Source organism: Anguilla anguilla, chromosome 14 (genome assembly GCF_013347855.1).
Source record: "Anguilla anguilla isolate fAngAng1 chromosome 14, fAngAng1.pri, whole genome shotgun sequence".
In the NCBI taxonomy this organism is placed as follows: Eukaryota; Metazoa; Chordata; class Actinopteri; order Anguilliformes; family Anguillidae; genus Anguilla; species Anguilla anguilla.
Genome location: NC_049214.1, coordinates 15,915,890 through 15,939,882, shown reverse-complemented (window position 1 = coordinate 15,939,882; position 23,993 = coordinate 15,915,890). Strand labels below are relative to the sequence as shown.

Genomic DNA, 23,993 nt, shown 5'->3' with positions numbered 1-23,993 from the left:
GGGTCTGACTTAGCACTTCGTGCTCTGTATGAACAGACACTGGAATGTTTAGGGATGAGTTGACATAGGATATAGAGTGAGAAAGGAGTGAAATTATAGTAAAGACTGGTGACACAGGGCTCACGTGCAAGAGCTTAGTTTGCTGACAGCAGGCTGCCTTCCTTAAGCAACCCTCAGTGAGTCACTGCACTAGCCCTCATTGCCAACATGTCTGCCCAGCATCTTAGCAGGCGAGGAAGTGAACAAGCTCCTCTGAGCTTGGAGGATTAGTAATAGAGAGGCATTGGCAGCCAATGTGATATGAATCTTAACAATTTAAGACCCAGAGCCCATATGCTCAGCAGACTTTGACTGCATGCCAGTTTCACTGAGCACAGGGATCACAGCCCATTCCACCAAGAGGGTTATTTTCATTGTTCCTGAACATTACCCAGCATGGAAGGATAAGCTCTATTTTCTCTTCTTGGAACCCCCTATTCCATTTTAATTCGAGACGGCCAGTTATCAACAACATGTTTATTTCGAGACACGATTATTAAGTTGTCACAAGCTATGTGCAGAGGATGCAGACAGTGTCCATTAGGAAGGCATTAAATTATACATGAGGAATGTAGGGGAAAGATCCCTAAATTGAAAATAAAAGTGGATGAGAGAGAGTGAGAGAAATTGTGTGCGTATGTGTGTGTGTGTGTGTGAGAGAGAGAGAGAGAGAGAGAGAAAGAGTGGGAGAGAGGAAATCAAAACTGTTGCCTTGAGGATTTACTAATCACCCTGGGTTCTCTTTCTTAGAATGTCATCACCTGAAATCTCTAGTGGATCGGTACAATGGAACTTCTCAATAAAGAAAAAAATTGTCTTAATGTCCAAATATATCACATTATAGAATAACTGCACTGAATTGGTGCTATTTTGGTTATTACAGGCAAATGAAAAGTGTGTTCTGTTGTGTTCCAGTTCACTGGGGTAGATCAAATGATCATGCTGTTCTGGGCACTGAAGTACAGGCTCTCAGTCAACAGCACCAGAACTACCCAGCAAACTGCCAACTATACTGGATGTAGTGCTGTGGAATACAGAACAACAGTGGTTTGTGGGTGTGCATTTGCTGATTGCACCACTAGGGTGCTTCTACAGAACAGGAGAAGCAACAGGGTCTGTAGGTGCATTAGTGTATATCCTTATAACACTGGCATTTTAAACATAGCACTATGGGAATGACAGAGCAAAAGTACCCTCTTGAACCACAGACCTACCAGATTAATAATAAGGATCACATTACATGTAGACTCCTGTCCATGGATGTATAAAGGTGCTGGCCGGAGTGTTAATGTCCCTGTCCAATGAAAAGTCTATTTCAGCCAAGGGGCTAAATAATGATTTGGACTCCCTTCAGCCCCACAAGAGTGCTGTTCAATTACTGTACAGTGATTTTGAAAATGACTGTTCTACTGACCTTGTGCTACTGAACGTGGTGGTGGGGGGTGGAGTGATATAGCCCATCAGGAGGTATTAGCTAGGCAAAAATCGTAAATACTGTCAGTATTGAAATATTGCATGAATCACTTGCATGCAGAGGCAATAAACAGCAAACAAGCAAGATGGTGACCATTCTCTTCAGCTTTGAGACTTTCGCTTTAATTTATTCTAAATTATCATTAATTTTGCTTTTAAAATTCCATTATTATAAACTGATAGGGTTATGCTCACCGGGCAGACGAAACAGATAGCTTTTTAAATAAAGGTAGAGTTGTCTGAATGGCAATAGGTTGATGTGTTCTATAACGACTTGAATTAGGGAATTATGCTCCAGGACGTACTATGCCATTCTTATTATTAGTGTATTGTTAGGTTTCAAATATTTATAAAAAATAATACCTTCAGAAGTGAATTTTCAAGGGAATGTCACATTTCTTGTCTTTAACCTCTATTAAATAGAATTTTACTTTGTAATTAGCAGATTTATTTACATAATACATATTTGTGAAGAAAAAAAATATGTAGCCTATTATGAAACAAGGTATTCTTGTGAAAAAAATAAATAAGATGCCAGCGGCCAGTGACTTTTCAGCAATACTTTGCATGTTACAAGGCATTTATGATTGCTTAATTTATTTAACGCAATGTTTCTTTGCCCACTGCAACATTAAACACGTTTGGGACGAAAGATGACTTTCTTTACTGTCGCCGTCCAAATATCGCTTGACCATTCACTAAAAGGAACATTTACTTTCCTGTTTGGAGTCGGAGGATCGGGCATCTTGTTCGAGCATCACTTCCCCTTTAATTAAAGCTTCACGTCTGATTCCGTGAAACGCAGCCGCTGCAGAACGGAGGGTTGTGATGTATCAGCGCAGTACCCAGATGCCTCCCTGACGGTACTCAAACGCGGTAGCTATTACACCTAACCGCAAGCATTTGGAAGAGCTCGACTGATGAAACTGGCTATCTGAAAGCGATGGGGAAATCGTCCCGTCAACAGTACTTAGTGTTTGCTCCTTCTGGAATTTAAAAAGAACCCTGACTTCACTGAAGAGGGATATGTTACTTTCATTGCTAACATAATCTATTTATTTGCCACTAGCTCTCTCTCTTAGTGAAAGAAATGTAGCTAGCAAATAATTTTCCCCCTATTTTAAAGGGATTGCTTTGAAATTATTTTTTTCACGGTGATCTACGTTGTGATGTGACTAGTAATCCCGCTGGATCTTGATGTTCTTGTCATCTCACCCCGCGTGTCAGAGAATCCTTGCTTGTTGACCCGGCAACCAGACCATTTCTTCTACTAGTAGGCTACTAGACGCAGTGTTGTAAGGTTGTCGTAATTGGATTTTTTTTATTCATCAAAATAACGACATTTTAAACCACATGCGCATGTCGGGCGAAATTGACTCCTTTGGAAACTGTCAATTCAGTAATCTTGGAGGAATTGGGTGATGAATTATGTTTTGCGTGGACAATGCCATGAGATGTGACTCAATTGGAATAAAGGTACACTGATTTGCCCATCATCTGCATCCCTGAAAGCCTCTCCGGACCTAAACATGACGAGGAGTTTGCGAAGATTCGTGCATTTAGTGTTGTTTTGCCCCTTGTCGAAAGGTTTACAGGTAAGGACAGTTGTTTAAAACCATGGGGATGATGACGTTTCATGACAATTTGCAAGCTAGCTAAAATGTTTGCTAGTGAGGTAGCTAAGACACGCATTTCAAAAGGACAATTTGCATTAGCCCATTCTGCAATAACCTTAACATTAACGTACCTGACATTAAGTAGCTAGGTCGTTTTTGTAGAGTTATTATTTATGAGCATCCAATGAAGGAAGTAACAGCTATTGTTAATACTTAATAATAAGGGGCACTTCTGCATTGGTACATAGCTAGCTTGCTTGTTATGTGATGATAAAGTCCGCTCACCCAGCATGCAATGGCAAATGGCCTATTAGCTACGTCGAATTAGCTGTTTTTTGTGTTGATGGATCCAACCTCGTTTGGATCAACGTAATAATCGACATTAATATACAACGCTTACTCTAGTAATTTAGAAAGCGCGCGCGTACACACGCACACACACATGTGGTGATGACCAAGTCTGGAATAAATTTAATAAATTACCCAACTATTTGGGGGGAATAAAGTATCTGAATAAAATATGAAAAGTATGTAGAATCTATATGCAGCCGCCATCATTTACTGTGATGTTCACTTTATAACATCACTCGGTTTTCAGAGCAATCTATGGATTAAGCCAATTAACAAGCTGCGGTTTTTTTTTTGAATGATCTACATACCGTATCAAGTTTGTGTGTAGAGTATGGTATGTTTCTTTGGCCTGCTCTAAATATTATGCTTTGAGTAGACAACCATGACGTCTATTAATGATAGGAGTAATATCCAGGTAATTAATTTAATTGTAATTAGGGTTCATGAATTGTACGATGATGTTGCATTCTTCCTCATTATTCAGGATGGATGCGTCTATTTAAGAATTTATGCCCTCATTATGTCAGCGTCATGTTCACTTCCCCTACTGACAAACAGAAGATGCAAGCTCAGTGTGGTTTTGATGCCAATAAAAATGTGAAACAAAGAAATCCAGCTCCTCAGAACACAGACACAACAGAAAGCATGTGACTGAACATTTTTGCACATATTTATTTGTTTTTAGCATCCAAGTTGTGTAGTTATATTGAGTAACTATGGTGTACAGCACATTTTAAACACTATGACCACTAATACTTCTGCAGATACTTCCAAAGCATAGCACAATTGTAGTTAAATGTGATGAAATATTGTTACCAATAGACTGGTATGTAGTGTATGTTGTGTGTATATATATCATGGGAACATCAGCATGCATTTCATGAGAAGAAAAATGTTGTACAATGTTGTAAGTTAATGTTTTTGTGAGAGCTTATTCAATCGTGGAGTGATATATATTGTTACAATAATATGCTATTTTCTATTGTCAGAATTTTCACTTATCAGTATGGATTATCACTGTTCATTATCACTAATACCAGAGAAATGAACAGTTTCACATTGGTTTGAAGATACATAACAAGTGTTTAGACATTAGCCTATACATATACTCAAATATTAGGCCAACATTCCACAAATGTGACCATTACAGGCACAAAAAAATATGTCTTTGCCTTCAGCATCAATTGATATTTTGCATCTTCTTTCAGTTAAAAAGACCCAAAGCATCTTATAATAAACAAGACAAGGAAATTTGTCAGAAGCCTTTTATAATACATTGCTTGCTGTGACTAATTGATCATAATTTGGTTTTATTAAATCCAATTTTTGATTGGATAGTGTAGTTATGTACATTTAGTGATATGTAAATTAATTGGGACTCTACTTTGTAAACCTGTTTAAATTTCAAGATGTTTCTTTTCTTGCAAAGTCTGTGGATAAATGTCAGTAGCTACCAAAATAACAAAACATGCACTGGGCATGCTATCAATGAGAAAGAAACAACAAAACTTGGAAACATAGATTATGCAATCTGCCCTAAATTCACAATTTGTGTAAATTTTATAAAATCTTGTGAATCATCTTCATTCAGTGATAAATTGATGTAATGCTGAGAATAAAGGTATAGAAGGAATAATTGTCATATTGATTGTAGTCTGTTCAGGAGAGTACAAATACTCGTTAAAAATCTAGTTTGTTTTTTCCTCCACTGTCTTTGACATTATAACTTCTTTCAAAGTTATTTTGGAGAAAAATCCATCCCCGAAGTGGCAAAGCAAGGCTACAGAAATTGCAAACATAGAAAAAACATGCAGACTTTACTGGCCTAAGAGTAGGGAAAGAGAGGCTGTTGTAGGCAGTATGCTATGTAATGCATATTGGTGTAGTCATGGGTGTTGTTAACGTTAACCTTGTACCTGTGATGCCAAGTCATGCCAACATTTAACGAATACGGATTGCCATTTCCTCATCTGATACACTATGGAGTTAGCCTCAACTGTTTGTTGTCTCTCGACTAAATTCTACCCATGTGCCCTATGGCATTAGACTATCCCACAGTTTTTTCCCACTATGACTAGAGTCATGGTTGGAGCATGACCTAGATTAGAGATGTGCAAATTAGGATATTCATTTAAAACGAGTGCACAGAATGCTTAGGATGCTTAATATGCAGTTTGTTCATTACAGGTGTAATTAACAGTAATCTGGGAAAGAATATGACTTCAGCCTTAGCTGGTGGATGGCAGTGGTAACTAAAGCTGTGCATTTAGAAGGTCAGTCAGCTTGAAGATGCATTTTCACTGCTAAAGACAATGGGTAGTATGATCACATTTGGGACAGAGGGAGGCGCTGGCCATAGAGATAACAGCACGTGAAAAACACGGGTCAGTTGTGATGAATTAACGGGAGGGGGAAACACAGTGTCCTTTGTGCCCGGCGGCACGTCTCTCGTGCATGCGGTGACTTGTTCGTCCCTCCCAGCGGGCTTTGTTGTGCTCGGGCACGCCGCCCTGTGTGTTGAGGGAGAAGCCGCTCGCTCTGCTCTGTACTGCGGTCACTTCTCGGGACAGTTCCCAGATGGCGTGGGCCCAGGAGGGACTGATCACCCACATACGCAGTGTAAGGGCAGGTAATAAGATGTCTTTACCTTCAGCAGACTCACCTTCTGAATGAAAGATAAGGGGGAAGAAGTCAGAGGAAGAAAGGGCATTCACTTTGCCTGTGACAGCACTCACTGCTAATCTTCGTTAAGGTCAAAGTCATTGTTAGAGCTGTCCACCGAAGCCACACTTAAATAGGGTTTATTAACTAAAGACTGGCTGCCTTATATTTTTTGTCACACATTTACACATTAATAAATAAATAATTCTGTATCTTCAAAACTCATCCGATAAGAGAAAAACAGCAGCTCAGTGCAAAATGTTTCCATTGATCTATAAGTCAGGTCTCAGCTCATTTGTCATGTGTCCTATTTTTTTTTCTTTGAGTGCATATTGTCAACCTCCGATGTTCTCCATGTGCTTGTTGCTGATTGGTCGAAAGTGTAAATCACACTACCCATGCCGCTCAAGGAGCTGAAGTCACTTTTTTTTTCTTTTTTTTTTTAGAAAAAATGTAATTACCTGACAGAGCAAGAGGTTGTGATTACATTTTGTTCAGGATCTCATTGTATAGAGCCAGCCATAGGGCATCCATCACAAAGTTATTTCTATATGTCGGAAAATGAATTGCATGTATCAGGAGAACTATTTGTTTTATTGACTTGAAGCTTGGTTGATTTAACAGCTCCCCCAATGTGCATTCGCTTTTGATTTAGAAACAAATTAAATCTGGAGATATTGGGTCACACATTTCAGGTGCTGAAGTCCATAAACGGCGCTACCAAAACTAGCATTGACAAAGTGTGTGATCTTTTGTAAAGCTGAAGTGTTGAATCTTTGGTGTATGAAATGTGGTTTTTCCCAATTGAGCTAGCTAATCCCTGTACTTTGCATGAGGCTGTCAGTTTTTAAGTATGCCCTCTGGACAAGACACCAGGCCAAGACAGAAATATGCCTCTTTAGTGCTCAGCGTGAAGCAGAGAAGCAACCAAACTATAGGCTAGAGGTTGTGATGCATCATTCTACAGGGTGGCATCTCATCTTCCCTGTTCCTTTCTATTCTAATTATCTTGTATCATGAAATTAAAAGTAAGGGTGAAGATCACAATCATGAATGGATATTGTGTGATTTTGAGTATGTAAAACAATTGTATTTTGCTCTGCCTGTTGTAAACCTACCAGAGTGCTTCCATATTGTTTCAGACGTTATTGATGACTTTGCTTCGCTGGCCCTCTTTCACCTCTTTTCCCTGCAGAGTCGTCTCCCAGCCATCAAGGTGAAATACCTATTCCTGGCGTGGCTGGGTATCCTAGTGGGAAGCTGGGTCATTTACATGCATTACTCAACCTATTCTGAGCTCTGCCGTGGACATGTCTGTCACATGGTCATTGTAAGTAGACTTCATTTCTTGTCGCTGCTTTCTCTAGTCATGTTCCAAAGTGTGGTGTGAGTCAGTAGCTATCTGAAAGAAGACTGCCATTCAGCAGTTTCCAGAAAGAGTAAATATAAAATCAACTGTTCAACTTAAAAATAAATCAACTTTACTGAATCAAGTCATGATCTCATTTTACAAAATTATACAGGGAATAAAAACTCATAAATGCAAATGGTAGTCCTCTGGGCTAGTTTGGTAGCCCAGCCCAATATTTGGTAGCTCAGGTATGTACTGTACTTCTGTACTGGAATATACTTCTGCATATCTGTACGATTTCTGCAGACAATAATGTAACAAACTTACTACATCCTTTATGCTGTTTTATTTACTGAGCATTGCACTGTATTAAAAAGTATTTGTAATCTTTGTTGAACTAAACTATGTAGCCATTTATAAATGCAATGTATATTTTCAAATGTGGTATTACGTCCAGTTTAGGCATTTTTTTATAGTTCATTGAGCTCATTTGGAGAATGAGAATGGCAGGAACAATGGTGAGGTGATTAAGATGAAGCCCCAAAAGATCCATCTATCTCATCATGTGGAAATGGCAGTGACGTATACCTTAAATGAGTTGTATGGGTGAGCCTTTCACTATTCGAATGAAGGCAAATCACTCTTAAATTCTTCAGAAATTGCATTACATTAAGTTCACCGAGAACAGAATGCACACAGTTCTGTACACTGGAAAGATTGGAGGGTGACCTGACTGTCAGCCACATGCTCATGACATCTGGCTGAAAGCCCGCCCAGAGCCATCTGCGTCTTTCAGCAGCCAGGTCCACAGTTTCAGAAGACAGGGCGTCGTGTGACACACTGCGCCCAAGCACTGAGTAAGAGCGTCCTAGCAGACTAGCTATTTCCACATCTAGTCTGACAGGAGTGACAGCAGGCTGGGGAACCTAGGTTTCCCGAGCCATCTCACTGCAACCAGAGTTAGCTGAATTAGGCCTCTTGGGCACATCTGGCCTTCAGTGGCTGAAGGCATTGAAAATAAGGGTACAATGGAGTCATTGAGACCTTCAGTGGCAGTATCCATTCTCTTTTGATGTGAGACGAACTGATGATGTTGATGTCCTATATTGAAAGCATATCATCAGGGCCGTATTTGGAACAAAGTGTCCACTCTCCTGAACAGAGTATCTGCTGCTACATATGGCCTGAGCAAGTCATTTGTTTTTAGAAAGCAATGTATGGTGTTTCTGTGTCTATAACAGTGAATATATATATCATCATCAGAAGAAGTCATGGGGATCAAAAGATCATTTTCTTTTCAGTCTGAATCAGTGGATGTAATTCAGGACAATCAGTGATTGAATCCCCAGAAGGAGATGTGCATATACATGTCCTGCCTATCTTATGTTATGAACTACTCATGAGATTGATATTGATTTGTTATCTTTGAGAACTAAAATGGATCAAAACAGTTAACAGTTTTCTTGTTAAGATACTTTTTTTTTTTATAGCATGAACAAATAAATCCACCCACTAGTGCTGGGCAATATCAGTTACAAATATTTGATCATTCCATTCTATAATTATGTAGACCTGCTCAGCTATGTATGCCTGTAGCAAACCAGCAGCCTCTCTACCATAAAGCCCACCAGGTCTCCCAACCAGGTACTACAAGGAATACTTTCTTACAGGCATCAGACAGAAACTTCACCACATTATAACTGCAGTAGAACAGTACAGACATCATGTAATTAGTTGCATTAATATGTAGACTTTTGAGTAATTTGCTGTTAATGTCTTGAATGTAACATCAATCTGTGCCATCTATGAACTAAACCGAGTCACAGAATTCACATTTTAGCAAGCCCCAGTTATGTAGCTAGCTGAAGCTCCTATGACTTCTTTGATTATATCCAGTAGAACTCATGTATTCATGTTTTCACTTTGTAATGTTTTTTGTCTGTTGTTAGTGATATTGATGACAGTAAAGTGCTGCCTTCTGTGAGGTGCATGCTGATGTTGTTAATGTTTAGTGTTTAATGTTCCAGCATTAGAAAATGGCAGCTGAAAACCAGACTCAGCCCTTCAGTGTAACCTAGTATTACCAATGTTCCATTTGAACCATTTTTGTTGCCATTATTGTGTTTTTGAAACAATAAGCCAGCTGTCCTGAGCAATTGTATTCGTGATGGGGTCAACTTCTGGTCAGTGAGATTCGATAAAATGCCCATTACCTCAGTCGACTCTTATGTCATGTAGTTGTCAATATGGTGCAGTCTGGATACAGTGCATGCTAAAGCATATCATGACCAGCACTATCAGCCTTTCTCCTCATTACAGATTTAGGCTGTCAGCTGGCATGAATGTAGCGGGGATTCAGGTTACCCAGGATTAATAACATTGTCCTGCAGTGAGGGTGAACATGGGCCCGATACCCTGCTCCTGGGGGTCCTTCTCTGGCAGCAGGATAAGAAGGAGGACAGCTGTACTCCGCAATGGGGCCTTCAGACGTGCCACTGTGTCTGTGGGCTAGAAAAAGAACACTTACAGAATTTGTGATTTGTATTGTTCTTAAAAGCCTCTTGTACAAGGATAGTGTGGAGTGGACCACTGTAGTACAGACTGAAGGACAATGAAGTAAGACAGACTCTCTCAATTCATTTTTAAATGTCAACTTTTATTCCACTTCAGCTCTGAATTACCTATACTGAGTTAACAACTGAAGTTGTTTTTACAGTTAGTGAAGCATGTCATGGGTTTCTACTGTTCAGTTTGCAACATCACTGGAAAACAAGTTATTAAGTAGCTAAATGATGGCATTGCAATGTGTCAGACAAATAAACATTTAAAAAACATGCCAAATTTTTGGTGAGAATATTTAGCGTTACACATATATGTGAGAATGAAGCAGCACTTTCAACACTTTGGTTATGCAGTATTTAATGACAACTACACTTTTTATTCCTATTTATATAAAAAGGAATATATATATATATTTATTTTTTTTTTGCTAGTAAGGTTGTTTGTACTTTGTTTAATCCCAGCTGCTATTTTTCTGTTTTTGTAAATGTTAGTTCATTAGGGTTCATCTTACCTCTAGTACAGCATTGAATAATGTGGCTTGTGGTAGAGTTGTTTACTCCAGCGATATAAGTAAATTTGTGAGGATGTCCAAAGTGTTGTTTCCTGCGAAAATGCAGTGAAATATATGCTGCCGGGTGTCCCACACTTCATTTTCGGTCATGATTGCAATCACGGCAAATGGCAGCATTGTCTTTCTAGTGAATAATTTATGCAACACACAAAAGGCTGATATTGTGGCTCTCTCCTGATGAGACAGGCTTGCTTAACGTCATTAAAAGGAATATAAAAATTGTTGTAAAGGTCATTTCAAGAGTGAAAGGTAATGTCTTTTGTTCATTGCAGGGTGTATGTGTTAAAAGAGCAAAAGACAAGCCAGAAGAGATGCGTCTTTATAAACAATTGATGAAAATAGTGAGAGTAGAGCACCTTCTGATTAGCTGGGTAATGGATGTAGTGAGTGAACTCGTCTCTGAGTGTTTTTATCAGAATTAATGTGCTCAAAGTAAGCTGTCATTGCTTCTAAATATCATTGGAGTGGCCTGTGTACATAAAACACCATTGTGCTTGGCAAGGTCTGAAATCAATGTCCTTATTGGATAACTGAGCTGGAGAGCTATCTTCCAGTAGGATAATTCATGTCAAATAAGCCAGAAAAAGCTTACTATTGCTGTGGCAACAGTAGCACACTGCAGGAGGTCACAATTCATAGCCTTAATGTCATTTTTGCCTAACAGATCCAGAGGATGAAAATTCAGAAGTAGAGGTAGGAAGTATAAAGTGCATTTCCCAGAAGGTAATCCATATGGCATTCATCTGACAGAGTGATTCTATTGCGGAAGCCATTCCACTTCCTGGTTTTGTTTTCTCCCCAGTGTGACCACTATAGGAGGGGAATCATTTCCGGGTCATCCTGCAAGTCCCTGTGTGAGCAGAACACCCTGACACTGCAGCGCTGCATGTCCACCTCCCCAACCCACCAGGTGCTCTACACAACAAATGAAACCAAATATTCTGCATAACGTAACAAACCCCTGTAAAACACACAAGAAAGGAATCATACTAGGGCCGATTTTGCTTATATGCAAACTGACAAATATGCTTATCTCCACATAGATTAGATACTAAAGTACATAGAGTAAGTTGGAGCGCTAAAACATGGCAACTACAAAAAAACAAGCTTTGCTCCATCTTCCCAATCTCCATGAAGTAAAAGGCTGATTAATGATTAATTAACATTAATGATGTCAATAATATCTCTTGCTGTCCTCATTCAAAAATTCACAAAAATCATTATGCTCAGACCAGGTGGCATTGTATGTAACACTAATGTGGTGTCTGGGCTTGCAGGTGTATGGTGGAGTCTGGAAGGAAAAGCCGGTGATTATAAAGTGTGGTATTGAGGAGACATTTAGGGGTGATGGGAGTCCAGACTCTGTGCTTCGACAAGAGATGACACTGTTTGATAAACCAACCCGGGGCACGTCCATGGATGAGTTCCGAGAAATGCTTCACAGTTTCCTTAAGGTTTGTGATAGTAATCTTCGTACTCACAGTAATCTGATGTATTTCATAAATCAATCTCTAAAATTGAATCACGTTGAATACTTTTTAACATTTATGGTCCAGAGCTTAGCAATGACAATATGACCCCAAGAGTATGCATACTGTATTGTAAAAGGGCTGATGCTGTCAGACATGATGTATTTCACCTGCTACCCTCAAAGAGCAGGACACAGCAGGTTGAAGCTGTGTGCCAAAAATAGCCAAATAGAAAAAGCATGTATTGACAACAGCACAATGTGTTTTGCAGCATTTTGCACTGAATGTCAGTCAGATTCAGATTGCCTCATTTGTATCGCTAATTTACTACCAGTGGAGTTGAAGGCAGCCATAGTAGAGCTTCATCACAAAAGGACGTTCATTCATCTTAATTAGGCATTCATCTAATTGAAAAGCTTGCTAAAGTAAGGCTTCACAATATTTAGTGTCCATTTCAGGAACTGGGCTTGGTACACTCACACTTTGTTGTTTGCATTCCATCTGCAGTCAAATTTGGGGGAGCAGCCCTCACTGGGGACCCTGGTGGGACGCATCATCACCCTGGCTGATGTCAACCAGGATGGGAAGGTATCTTTGGCGGAGGCGAAATCGGTGTGGGCACTGCTCCAGGTCAACGAATTTCTCCTAATGGTGGCGCTGCAAGAGAAGGAGCACACACCAAAGCTGCTGGGCTTCTGTGGGGACCTTTATGTGACAGAGCGTGTGGCCCACAGCTCCCTCTACAGGCTGGAGGTTCCACGCTACCTGCAGCCGCTGGTCCCCACTGCCATCAGCACCAGTTTGAACCGGTGGCTGGCGCCAGCCTGGCCCCGGCGCGCTCGCATCACCATTGGACTCCTGGAGTTTGTGGAGGAGGTATTCCATGGCTCCTATGGCAGCTTCTTCATGTGCGATGCGAGCCCGCGCCATGTGGGCTACAACAGCAAGTACGACTGCAAGATGGCTGACCTGCGCAGTGTGGCGTCTGAAATGGCAGTGCGTGGTTTTCTGAAGGGCCGCCGATGCGAGACCAACATCGACTGCACCTACGGCAAAGACTGCACAGCCACCTGTGACAAGCTGGTGAAGCAGTGCAACACAGAGGTGGTGCAGCCCAACCTTGCTAAGGTGTGCCAGCTCCTTCAGGAATACCTGCTGTTTGGGGCCCCGCCCGATCTGCGGCAGGACCTGGAAAAACAGTTACGCACCTGTGTGACGCTCAGCGGTCTCGCCAGCCAAATGGAAGTGCACCACTCGCTTGTTCTTAATAACCTCAAGACCCTTCTGTGGAAGAAGATCTCCAACACAAAATACTCCTGAAGCACAACAGGGTCCCCACTGAGGGGTCACTAATAGCCCTCTCACTCTTTTCAGGATTTTTTATAAAGACATCTGAGCATCTGTAAAATTCCACTGTACCACCAGTACTTCAAACTAAAATGACAACGTATTACGAATTCAGCAGTTCCCTGTTTTATCATAACCTAACCGTTATTTGCCAGAATCGTTTGAAGAATTATCTGTTCTTAAATTGTGGAGTTTAACCTAGAGGAACTACATGAATTCAGTGCATTATACTAGATAAATCTCTTATTTCGACCGACAACCTTTAGAGTTTTTAGTGTTTGTCAAAGGAAAACCATAAATTATGTTTTCTGTTAACTGTGTATCTGTTGTTGAGTTTCTCAGGGCCATGCCTCTATGGTATTTATTAACGGTCTTGGTAAAGCAAAGCCTTTAGTTTCCATAAAAAATGGATAACAATGGACACAGCTTTCAGACAATTATTTGGATATATTGTTCTATTCTGCCTTGGGGAAATTGTTTCTCTGTATTTGTCTGTAAGAGGAATATCAAGAAAGTGTAGGCGTATGTGTGTGTTTGTACAAAAGGCAAGTTTTTCTTAGGCAAGTTTTTCAGTGTGCAGTATGTTGTGAAGGAAGGACCATTTTTACACACAGAATCTGAGTGTAGGTTTAGGCTGCTTATAGATAAACTCTGACTGAATCTGGGGAAGAACCCAGTTCATTAGTATTGGCATCACTATTGCCAAATGTATTCTACCAGTGAAGGTGGATTGCCTGGTAGATATTACCAAACCTGGAAATAATGTGTTAACCTTTTTCCAAGAGCTTACAGACTGTACATATTTTTATTCAAAGCCAATTATCTAAGAGTTAATCTTTACTCTCTCTAAACTATAGAGAATGCAGATAGCAGAGTAGGATGTAGGTGGTCATATTCCTTGTTTTGTTGAATTGTATTTCTCTACATCTGTCTGACATAATTTATCATCACATTATGATCTCACCATAAAGTCTCAGGATGGATGGGACATTTAAAAATGACTCCCTCCACATCTTGTCTGTTTTGTTTCTGACCAAGCTGATGTCTTGAGGCAAGTCTTCTGAAAACCACCTCACATTTTTTTCTCTCCAATGGACTATTAAAAATCAAGACTAATGAATTGTATGATACTATTTCATAGAGTTAGCAGTCAGTTCCTTTCCTACTGGTAAGGTACACTCAGTGGCCAATTCATTAGGGTCACCCATCTAGTAACGGGTAGGACCCCCTTTTGGCTCCAGAACAGCCTAAGCCTAAATTCATTGCAGCAATGGATTAAATTAGGTGCTCAAAACATTCCATAGGGATCTTGGTTCATGCTGACTTGAAACCATCACTTTCAGCTACACATTCATGCTGGGAACATCCCGTTTCACCTCATCCCAAGGGTTGGATTGAGATTATGTTGGATTAAGATCCTAGGGACTGATGGAGATGGAGTAAACTGAAGTCACTGTCATTTGTGGAACCAGCTTGAGATGATGCGTGCTTTGTGAAATGGTACATTATCCTGCTGGAAACGTGCATTTGAAAACGGCAAGGTGTGGCCATAAAGTGATTCACATGGTCAGCAACAATGCTTACATTTGCCGTGGAATTCAAATGATGCCAAGTTGGTATTAAAGGAGCCTAAGAAAACATTCCCCACACCAAAATATCACCACCACCGGCCTGCACCATTGACACAAGGCAAGATCCATTGACTCATGCAGTTTACACCCAATTCTGAGAATCTGCATGTTGCAGCAGAAATCAAGATTCATAAGACCAGGTAGTGTTTTTACTAAATTTAATAGTCCAGTTTTGGTGATCATGTGTTCGCTTTAGTCCCATCTCCCTGTTCTAAGAGGACAGGAGGACAACCCACCTGCAGCTGTAACCCATCCGCTTCAAGGTTTGACATTGCGCATTCAGAGATGCCCTTGTTATAAACAGCTATTTCAGCATTTGTGACCTTGCCATTAGCTTTAAAAAGTCAGGCCATTCTCTAACCTCTCATTAGAAGTGTTTTTGCCCGCAAAACTGTTATTGAATGTTTTTGTTTTTTTTGTTGTTGATTGCACCATTCTCTGTGACCTCTAGAGACTGTAGTCCATGAAAACCCCAAGGCGGCAGCAGTTTGAGATGCTGGAAACCCCACACGTGTCACCAACAATCATAAGTGGTTTAGATCCGCATTTCCATCTTTTGGTTACCATATGTCTGCTTCCTTTATAAAGAGAGTTGCAGCCACATGATTTGCTGTAGCAGGCTATTTGCATTACCGAGCAGGTCTACCTAATAAAGTGGTCACTGAGTGTATAGTATGCATGTTGTCAACATTTTTTTAAATGCATTACGAAGGCTACATTCTAAAAATGTATTGCAGTTTCCTATAATATGCATCTTAGTGGGAATAGGCTTAATGGCATTCATGATCAAGTGGTTATGTAAAGTCCCAAAAGCTAACTTCCAACAAGGGAGGATTTAAGATTCTTGGGCCCAGAAGATTTCTGAATGAGACTTGTTCCTTCTCAAAGCAAAAGATATTCCATAGAAAATGCCACATTTAAGAATTTTAGGAGGAGTAGGCGACACTCTTTACAAACACAAACACAGTTCAACATAAGAGCCAGAGACTTAGTGGTTAAGGTTTTTAAACGAGTCCAAAAACACAGTTTGAGAATAGAATCAGTTTTAATCGATTTGCAATTTTCCCCACATCAGAAGCAAAGGTTAAACTCAATGACACAGGCAAAATGTACGGTATCACAACATTTCAGAGAGCATACTGAAAGGTAAAGTATAGAGAATGTTATTTTTTAGATTGAAACAGACTCCACCACAGCTGTAATCTTTGTTAAAGATTACATAAAGCTTGACCTGAATGTACCCCAGTGTCACTGCAGCGTTTCAACATCAATAAATGTACAAAATGGATGGTGAAAGCCCTACCCCATTTCCCCCAATGAGCCAAACTACATTACAGCTTAAGGGACACCCATTACCAAACTGGTCAATAAAAGGCAAGCAATTTAGCTTTGTAGCTAAACTCCTGAAGGTCAACAGTAGTTATATATGTATCAAAGGGATAATTTAGTCAAGATGGAAATGGGCACTATATACAAAACACAAATACCATGTTCACAGAAACTAAATGTTTAATGCATCACATCTCTGAATGTTTCAACACGGCTGTGATCCAATTTCAGACTTCAGTTTCAGGAGAATAAAGTATAAACAAACTCACCACCTGTCAAAACAAAATGTGAGAATTAAGTTAGCAATCAGATCCATTCCCTCAAAGCATGCATTTAAAACTGAGCTTTAAAAACCATCCCTAAAGTATGCATGTTCTCAGTGTAAACTTTAATTTCAAAGAATCTTGTTTGTGGTCATTAAAACCAACCAAGGTCATTTTTGATGTCAATACCTACTATACAAAAGCATTTGAAACTGAAATCAAGTATTCCTTCAAAACCAGTTCAATTTTGCCCCCCTCCCCAGTCTACTGCCACAATTTAAAAGGAGAACATTGCTTCTGGCAGGCTATCAATCAGTCTGCGCACCAACTGCTTTCTGGATACTGAACAGACATAGGGTAACCCCCTTACGGTCTGCCACCAAATGACACTGCAATGACAGACGTTTGCACTACAATGTCACTTTAGGGCAGTACATGGTAGAAAAATAAACTTCTTTTGAAATCAGAGCTGCAGAATGCACTCACCATTTCGCTCTAAAATGCTTCTGTGCTTGTGTCTGCCAGTCTTGACCATTTGCTGATGAAAAAGAAATGAGCAGGGTAGTTGGTAAGGGACAATAGAAACTGCATGGTCAAATAGCCTATGAACAGGATTTATGTTAACAGATTCGACAAGGGTCCTGATTTTACACACCTGCAATATTTGTTGTTAGTGGCAACACACTTACCTCTAAAGCATGCATCTGAAATACAGAGACTATCTGGCCATGTACCATACCTAATGCCCACTGCAGGGCACTTAGGCCATTTATAGCCAGTTTCTGTTTGCCCTCTTATAGCATAACCGCGACACTTAGGCCAGGGTTACGTCTCATGGGGCAAAACTGTAACAGGTAGAGAACACTGGTCCTGAACTGCATCTGTTCCAAGGCATCTACAATTATGAAATCAATCCATGTTTCATTAACAGATTATCCAACCTTGGACAATAGAACACACAAAATACTCTCCTCTCCGCTCCTCTCCTCTCCCCCCCCACCCACCCGAGTTATTTCACATCTACAGGGAGTGCAATATTTAGCCCACATGTTGCTTGGAAAACAAACTTAGGTTCCATACTACAGTAACTTGTAGGAGATACAATGTGTATAATACACCAATGTCTTAAAAATGTGGCACAATCTACCTGGTTTGTGTGTGTCCAGTTTCATGGTGGCATCCATTGTTCAACTATGCAACTCACTTCCACAAAGTTGCTAAAAAAGCAAAGCAAAACAAATCAGACTTGTCAGCATTCCAAATTAAAATCCAAATATGGATGAGAACTTTGTGGCTTTCATCAATGACTTCCAAGAAATTCCTACTCGGACTTGGTAAAAAGATGTTTGGCCATCAATCATTCTGAGCACCCACTGCATGCTGGGTACTGAGCGTAGACATGGTCAGATATTCTCAGCCAACTAATGACACAGAGACGACACCGTCAGTCGCACTGCAACGCCTCTAGTGGCTATATTACAAGTATACAAACTTATGAAGTTTCATTTACCTGATTTATGGTTGTCAGATTCATGATTGTATCCATTGTTCAACAATGCAACACTTCCACAAAGAGGCTAAAGACAAAAGGAAAACAAATGAGACTTGTCAGCATTTCAAAATCAAAATGGTGTGATTTCCATCAGTGAATTCAATCCCTACTCAGTCTTGTCAAATTGATGTTCGGCCATCAATCATTCTGAGCACCCACTGCATGCTGGGTACTGAGCGTAGACATGGTCAGATATTCTCAGCCAACTAATGACACAGAGACGACACCGTCAGTCGCACTGCAACGCCTCTAGTGGCTATATTACAAGTATACAAACTTATGAAGTTTCATTTACCTGATTTATGGTTGTCAGATTCATGATTGTATCCATTGTTCAACAATGCAACACTTCCACAAAGAGGCTAAAGACAAAAGGAAAACAAATGAGACTTGTCAGCATTTCAAAATCAAAATGGTGTGATTTCCATCAGTGAATTCAATCCCTACTCAGTCTTGTCAAATTGATGTTCGGCCATCAATCATTCTGAACACCCACGATATGCTGGGTATTGAGCGTAGACATGGCCGGATATTCTCAGCCAACTAATGACACAGACACGACACCGGAAGTCGTACTGCAACGCCTCTAGTGGCTATATAACAAGTATTCACAAGGCAAAATCATTTAAGTTAGTATCATTTTTCTAAAATGAAAAGACTGTTAACTAGCGGCAAAAATATAATATGCTATTTTTACACATGGTAAATCAATACAAGTATACAGCCAAGCCATACAGAACAAACCAACTAGGTTTCATTTTTTTAATTCACCATTTCAGGCGGAACGTTGCCCAAATGGGGGGGGGGGGGGGGGGGGAGGACACGTGCTCACAAACTACGTTGAACATCAATGACTAGCAAATTGCAATTTAAATTTTAAAATGGAAACTCTGGACGCCGTGAACCTACAATTTGATAGTCGTCCGTGTTCAACATAGTAACTACGTGTTTTTTTACGTCCAACTCAGACCATCCACATCGAGCAACAATATAGCCTACTTACATGTCATGAGCATTAACTTAAATCACCAGCTAAAGAAGCCATTATGTAATTGTTACTGCAAATCCAGAAACTAGCTACTTAACCGGGGACAACACAAGATAAAGGGTTACCAGTATATAAAGCCTAGAGTTTACCAAGTAGCCTTCACTAACACTAACATTAACAAATGGAATGGAAACTCGATCTGACTGCTGATAAAAAGGCTACACGCAGTTGCCGAGCCAACTAATGTGGTTATAATGGCTATATTAAACTCGTCTGATAAGTTAAAATACGTTGCAACAATGTAGCTCAGTAGGTAAAATATTGACACAATTATCTACTCACCAACATACCACTACCGCGAATGACGAAGAGACTTACTTGCGCTTGTCGCTTCTTTTTAAAGGGAGGAGTACTACTTCGTAAGCCAACGTATCCTCCAATAAAATTCGGCCTTGACAAATATAAAGGGGCCTCATTGGTTATTGGGATCTGCACAAACTCAGAACAGTAAGGGAGGGGACAGTAACAAGACTTGCCTACCCACAGGACCGTGTATGGACGGTATGCAGTTATGTGAGCCTACCAAACTGATTAAGGAAATGGTGAGATGGATTAATTTTGCGCGTCAGTTGAGAGCTGTCTCCGCAAGTAGTAGTTCCAAAATGTATGCATTGTTTCAGGAACTGAATGAACATGGCACTACAATTAGTAAAATAATAAGGCTGTGAGCACGTTGCAGACCGTCTAGGAACTTGGCAACGGTTGAAACCGGATAATTTTGATTGGTGAACATTCACATGTGCAACAAAAGTGCACGGGGTTAAGACGAAACGATCTTAAGACCCTGCTGTCAATACTGCCGACTGCCACATTTTTAATGCCAAATATTTTACCTTGTCCCCTTTATTTGTATTATGTTATGGCAGAAGGTGCACAACATAGGTTATTTAATCACAAATAATCTACCTTAAAAGGCTAATAGTCTCAAAAGCTGATTATATAATGTATGGCTGAGAATAAAGCATGACATAATGCTAAATTTGATTAGAAAACAGGACCGGGCAAGTTCATGAATAGAACATTACAGGCCTTAATGCTCAATTACGATTTCTAACTCAGATCTGATCTTTTTGCATTAGCTCTTCACATTAATTTGTAAGCGACCGTTATCTGACGTAGTCTTAAGTGTGAACAGAGCTCTGCCCTAAAACAACCAGCATTAACAACAAAAAAAAGTAGGCTAATGCTTGTGAAACAGTCCATCATGGAATCATGAAATAGCAGTGCAAGTGTTGATCAAAGACGTGTCTGAAACAACTTACTTGCCTACTACTGAGTATACAAGTTGCATACAAGCTATATAAAACTTGTATACTCAATAGTAGGCAAGTAACTGGACACGTCCCAAGATTGTTTGCTGTGGAGGTCGAATGATGCTTCATCACCTGTTGAGGATGAAGACATGAAGGCGGAGGAAGACCAAAGGAGTGATGATGAATGTGATCTGCACCTGCACAGTGAACTGTAGCTTTGAAAATAAATAAATAAATGACACATGAATTCTGATCTGACCGTTCTCATAGCGGTCGCATGGCCACAGGTGGGATATGTATCCAATCTAGGAACGCATCTGGAAGTGGCCCAAATCTAATATGAAAAGATCAGATTTTTGTGTTCAGACAGCTTAGAAAAAAAAAAGATCAGTGTCAAACGTAGGCAAATAAAAAAAATCGGATTTGGGCCACATCAGCCTGTAATCTGAACATAACCAAAGAATGGTCCAATTTAAACAGATTCAGGACTGACCAAGCCCCCAATCTACACTGGTGGTTATCCGTGCAAACTGAAATTAAAAATAACTAAAATAATGGAAGATATTGTGTGGTTTTTCAAAAATGAGCATCTTCATTAAATCTTAACAATGACAAAACATTACACCGTTCCATCTGCAAGTGCACCCCTTAAAAAACACCTATATAGTAACATTTAGCTGATGAATGGAGTACTAATTTTTTGAAAAATTATTATTTAAAAAACTGCAAATAATTAGTAGACAAGGCTTAGAACTAATAATTTTGTTTTGACATGCTAAAGGTCCCAATTACACAGCTTTTAATTATATTTTATTTTTTGTTTCCGTGACGCACAAGTAATATTTAATCAACATGCATTTAAAGCAACTAAATCACAAAACAATGAAAAGACCGGATACAGAAATGGTTAATTAAAGTTAACCTGTTGAGTTCTGATTCAGGACAGCTGACATAATAAGAAGCTGATATGCAAACAACAGCAGTAAACCTTTCCGCACATAATGTACAATAATATAAGGTACATCATTATATCACTGCTTTTTTTATCATATCATTCCATCCTATGTAAGGCAGTCTTATTCAAACAGGAAATGAAAGGAAATGCTCAAGACTGGACATAACACGGCCTCTAGGACAGCCAGCACAGGGCCTCTCTTTTCGAGTCACTAAAGGTGAGTGAGTTTGGGGTTACTGAGTGAATCTACGCAGGAGCCCCACATTCTCATGAGCTAAGGCTGACGAGGCCTTGTAACAACTCCATCTGCTTCCTTTTGTCTTTGGCACGGTTAATAGTCATCTTAAAAAGCTTGCAGTAGAGCTCCACGGCGGAGGGCGAGTCGTCATTGCCAGGGATAGGGAAGGTAACCAGGCTAGGGTTGCAGTCAGAGTCCACCACACCCACAGTAGGGATGTTCATTTTTGCGGCATCTCGGATGCCGACATGCTGCTGGAATACATTATTGAGGGCGGAGAGGAAGATTATAAGGTCAGGGAGACGGACGCCTGGGCCGTACTGAACAGGCGCATTGGTCAGCAGGCCACCTTGCCAGTAGCGAGTGTGGGCGTACTCCCCACATTCCCGTGCGGTATTCTCTATCAGGTGGCCGAACTGCCTGCGCCGGCTGACAAGTAGGATCACACCACCTCGGTATGCCACATGGGCGGTGAAGTTGAGCGCTTGCTGCAGGTGCTCCACTGTTTTATCTAGGTCAATAATGTCCTGCTCCAGCCGACAACCAAATAAGTATGGCTCCATTAACCTGGGGGAGAACATACACCCAACTATAATGACAGTTTCTGAACTGATGGAATTTTTACAGTTTAATTTGTGTTACAATCAATACATTATATTAAAACTTGAACATGTACAGTAAACTGGATGGTTTAAACTGAAAGTGAATCGAAACAGTAGCATTAAGATATATAGCATTAATAAACATGGATAATGATGTCAAAAGTACACAACTACTGCTATCAGAACATCTACTACTGCTACTATTTATGTTAATTGTAGTACTGACAATTAATTGGTCAATACAATGTACGAAATACTACAAGTATGAATAACAAACACTAGTGGTATGCTATTTTAATACATGAATGCAATGCACAGAACGAACATGAAAAAGTAAAGCTCACTCAGTCTCACCATACCTATGTCTGCAGCCTCTTTTGTGGCCAAGGTGAACCCTAGCCTCAAATAGGTCCTTTAGGGAAAACAGTTCTGACAGGCGGAAGTAGTCAGGGTGCTTCAAGGGCTGGGTGAGAATCTTGTCGTTTACACCTAAGGACAGAATTTCAACAAAGAGGTGATAACCTGACAAGTACAAACTAAAGGTCTAATTACAATATTTATTATCACAGGATTACTATTTAACAGAACATTAAATCAACTTTATTTTAAACACTAATAACACAGAAAGGGCAATGATTCCAAATCTTTACCTCTGCTGTCATTCTGCACGTCATGAGTTTGCGCGACAACCGCAGTCCCATGCATACGGCTGTGAACGTGTATGACCGAGAAGGGTCTACGGCAGCCAACCCGTAAGGCTGAAATATGCACAAAAATATCCAGATCATGTTAGCATGTACTTATAATCTGCAGTCACTAATAGTCTAACTACTCTCGCTTCATATCAAGTAAAATGTCGCCGGCTAATATATAATTTTCCGATATAGCCAGTGGATTCTACAGTCCAGTGCCTAATCGAATAAGACATAAACGAAAGGAAAGAATTAACGTAAGTAGCCTATTCATTAACTTAGCAATCATTGAACTCTATTTGTGAAACAATCATGTTAATAAAACAATTTCACCTTTTGCGAGATGCCCTGATGCCATGCCGATCTCCTTCTTCCCACCTTGGGTTAAACGGCAGCGCCAGTATGGTATATGTAGTCCATAGCTAATTTAAATGCGGTTTACACGTAGAACTCATGCTCAAAATTGGACTTCAGCACCCACCAACCCTACGTATTTCGTAATGTCGACGATATTTCCGGTACATGTACAACTTTATTTAAACTCTTCCAAAGCAGTGCATATAAAACTAAGTAGAGCTGTGCATTTTTGTTTTGGAAAATGACTTCATAGCGAAAAGAACTGGACAAGAGCAGACGCTAAGTGAATGTAATGTAAGAGGATTTTCTGTAATTAACTGTTTTACAACACAACATATAATACTAAGAAAGCAACATGCAAACGTGCTATGTATTAAAACGACGTTTTGTCTTAAATCTAGACATATTCGTTTATATCAGAGAATGAGTACTTGGTCCCTGATGAAAATTCCTGCAAAAACCAGCTAGGATTTTGGTGTCTAGCTGGTCATAGCTAGTTTGTGACTGGTCCATGCTGGTCTCTACCTGGACGAAGCTAGCCAAAGCAAGCTGCTAGAGTAAGCTAGTGGTAAAACTGGACTAGCTGACTATATAGGCTGGTCAACTGGTGAACATCTGTTCGACCAGTTAAAA

The 23,993-nt window shown here is 40.0% G+C and overlaps 2 protein-coding genes, 1 long non-coding RNA gene and 4 other non-coding genes across 8 annotated transcripts; 1 reads left to right on the top strand and 6 right to left on the bottom strand.

Moving 5' to 3' along the window:
- Nucleotides 1–2,325: 2,325 nt before the first annotated feature.
- On the top strand, nt 2,326–15,746 carry dipk1b (divergent protein kinase domain 1B). Its single transcript, XM_035390605.1, has 5 exons — nt 2,326–3,107; nt 7,336–7,470; nt 11,427–11,534; nt 11,902–12,078; nt 12,601–15,746. The coding sequence occupies exons 1-5, from the start codon at nt 3,042–3,044 to the stop codon at nt 13,411–13,413; spliced, it is 1,299 nt and encodes a 432-aa protein (XP_035246496.1). The 5' UTR covers nt 2,326–3,041; the 3' UTR covers nt 13,414–15,746.
- A 351-nt stretch (nt 15,747–16,097) lies between these two features.
- Nucleotides 16,098–19,611, bottom strand: LOC118212586. 2 transcript variants are annotated; one of them, XR_004762272.1, is made up of 6 exons: nt 19,582–19,611; nt 18,511–18,577; nt 18,174–18,240; nt 17,811–17,880; nt 17,150–17,201; nt 16,098–16,672 (listed from the first exon to the last, which is right to left on the bottom strand). It is a non-coding gene; the product is annotated as an uncharacterized LOC118212586 (long non-coding RNA). The 2 variants fall into 2 exon arrangements; XR_004762271.1 differs by having other exon boundaries at nt 19,546–19,600.
- On the bottom strand, nt 17,381–17,507 carry LOC118213494. The gene has a single exon (XR_004762444.1). It is a non-coding gene; the product is annotated as a small nucleolar RNA SNORA17 (small nucleolar RNA).
- On the bottom strand, nt 18,005–18,138 carry LOC118213492. Its single transcript, XR_004762442.1, has one exon. It is a non-coding gene; the product is annotated as a small nucleolar RNA SNORA17 (small nucleolar RNA).
- On the bottom strand, nt 18,342–18,475 carry LOC118213493. The gene has a single exon (XR_004762443.1). It is a non-coding gene; the product is annotated as a small nucleolar RNA SNORA17 (small nucleolar RNA).
- Nucleotides 18,679–18,812, bottom strand: LOC118213491. The gene has a single exon (XR_004762441.1). It is a non-coding gene; the product is annotated as a small nucleolar RNA SNORA17 (small nucleolar RNA).
- Nucleotides 19,612–21,304: 1,693 nt separating the features above from the next.
- mrps2 (mitochondrial ribosomal protein S2) lies at nt 21,305–23,473 on the bottom strand. Its single transcript, XM_035390606.1, has 4 exons — nt 23,337–23,473; nt 22,962–23,069; nt 22,671–22,800; nt 21,305–22,276 (listed from the first exon to the last, which is right to left on the bottom strand). Exons 1-4 carry the CDS (start codon nt 23,359–23,361, stop codon nt 21,739–21,741), a joined length of 801 nt encoding a protein of 266 aa, XP_035246497.1. The 5' UTR covers nt 23,362–23,473; the 3' UTR covers nt 21,305–21,738.
- Between the last annotated feature and the right edge of the window lie 520 nt (nt 23,474–23,993).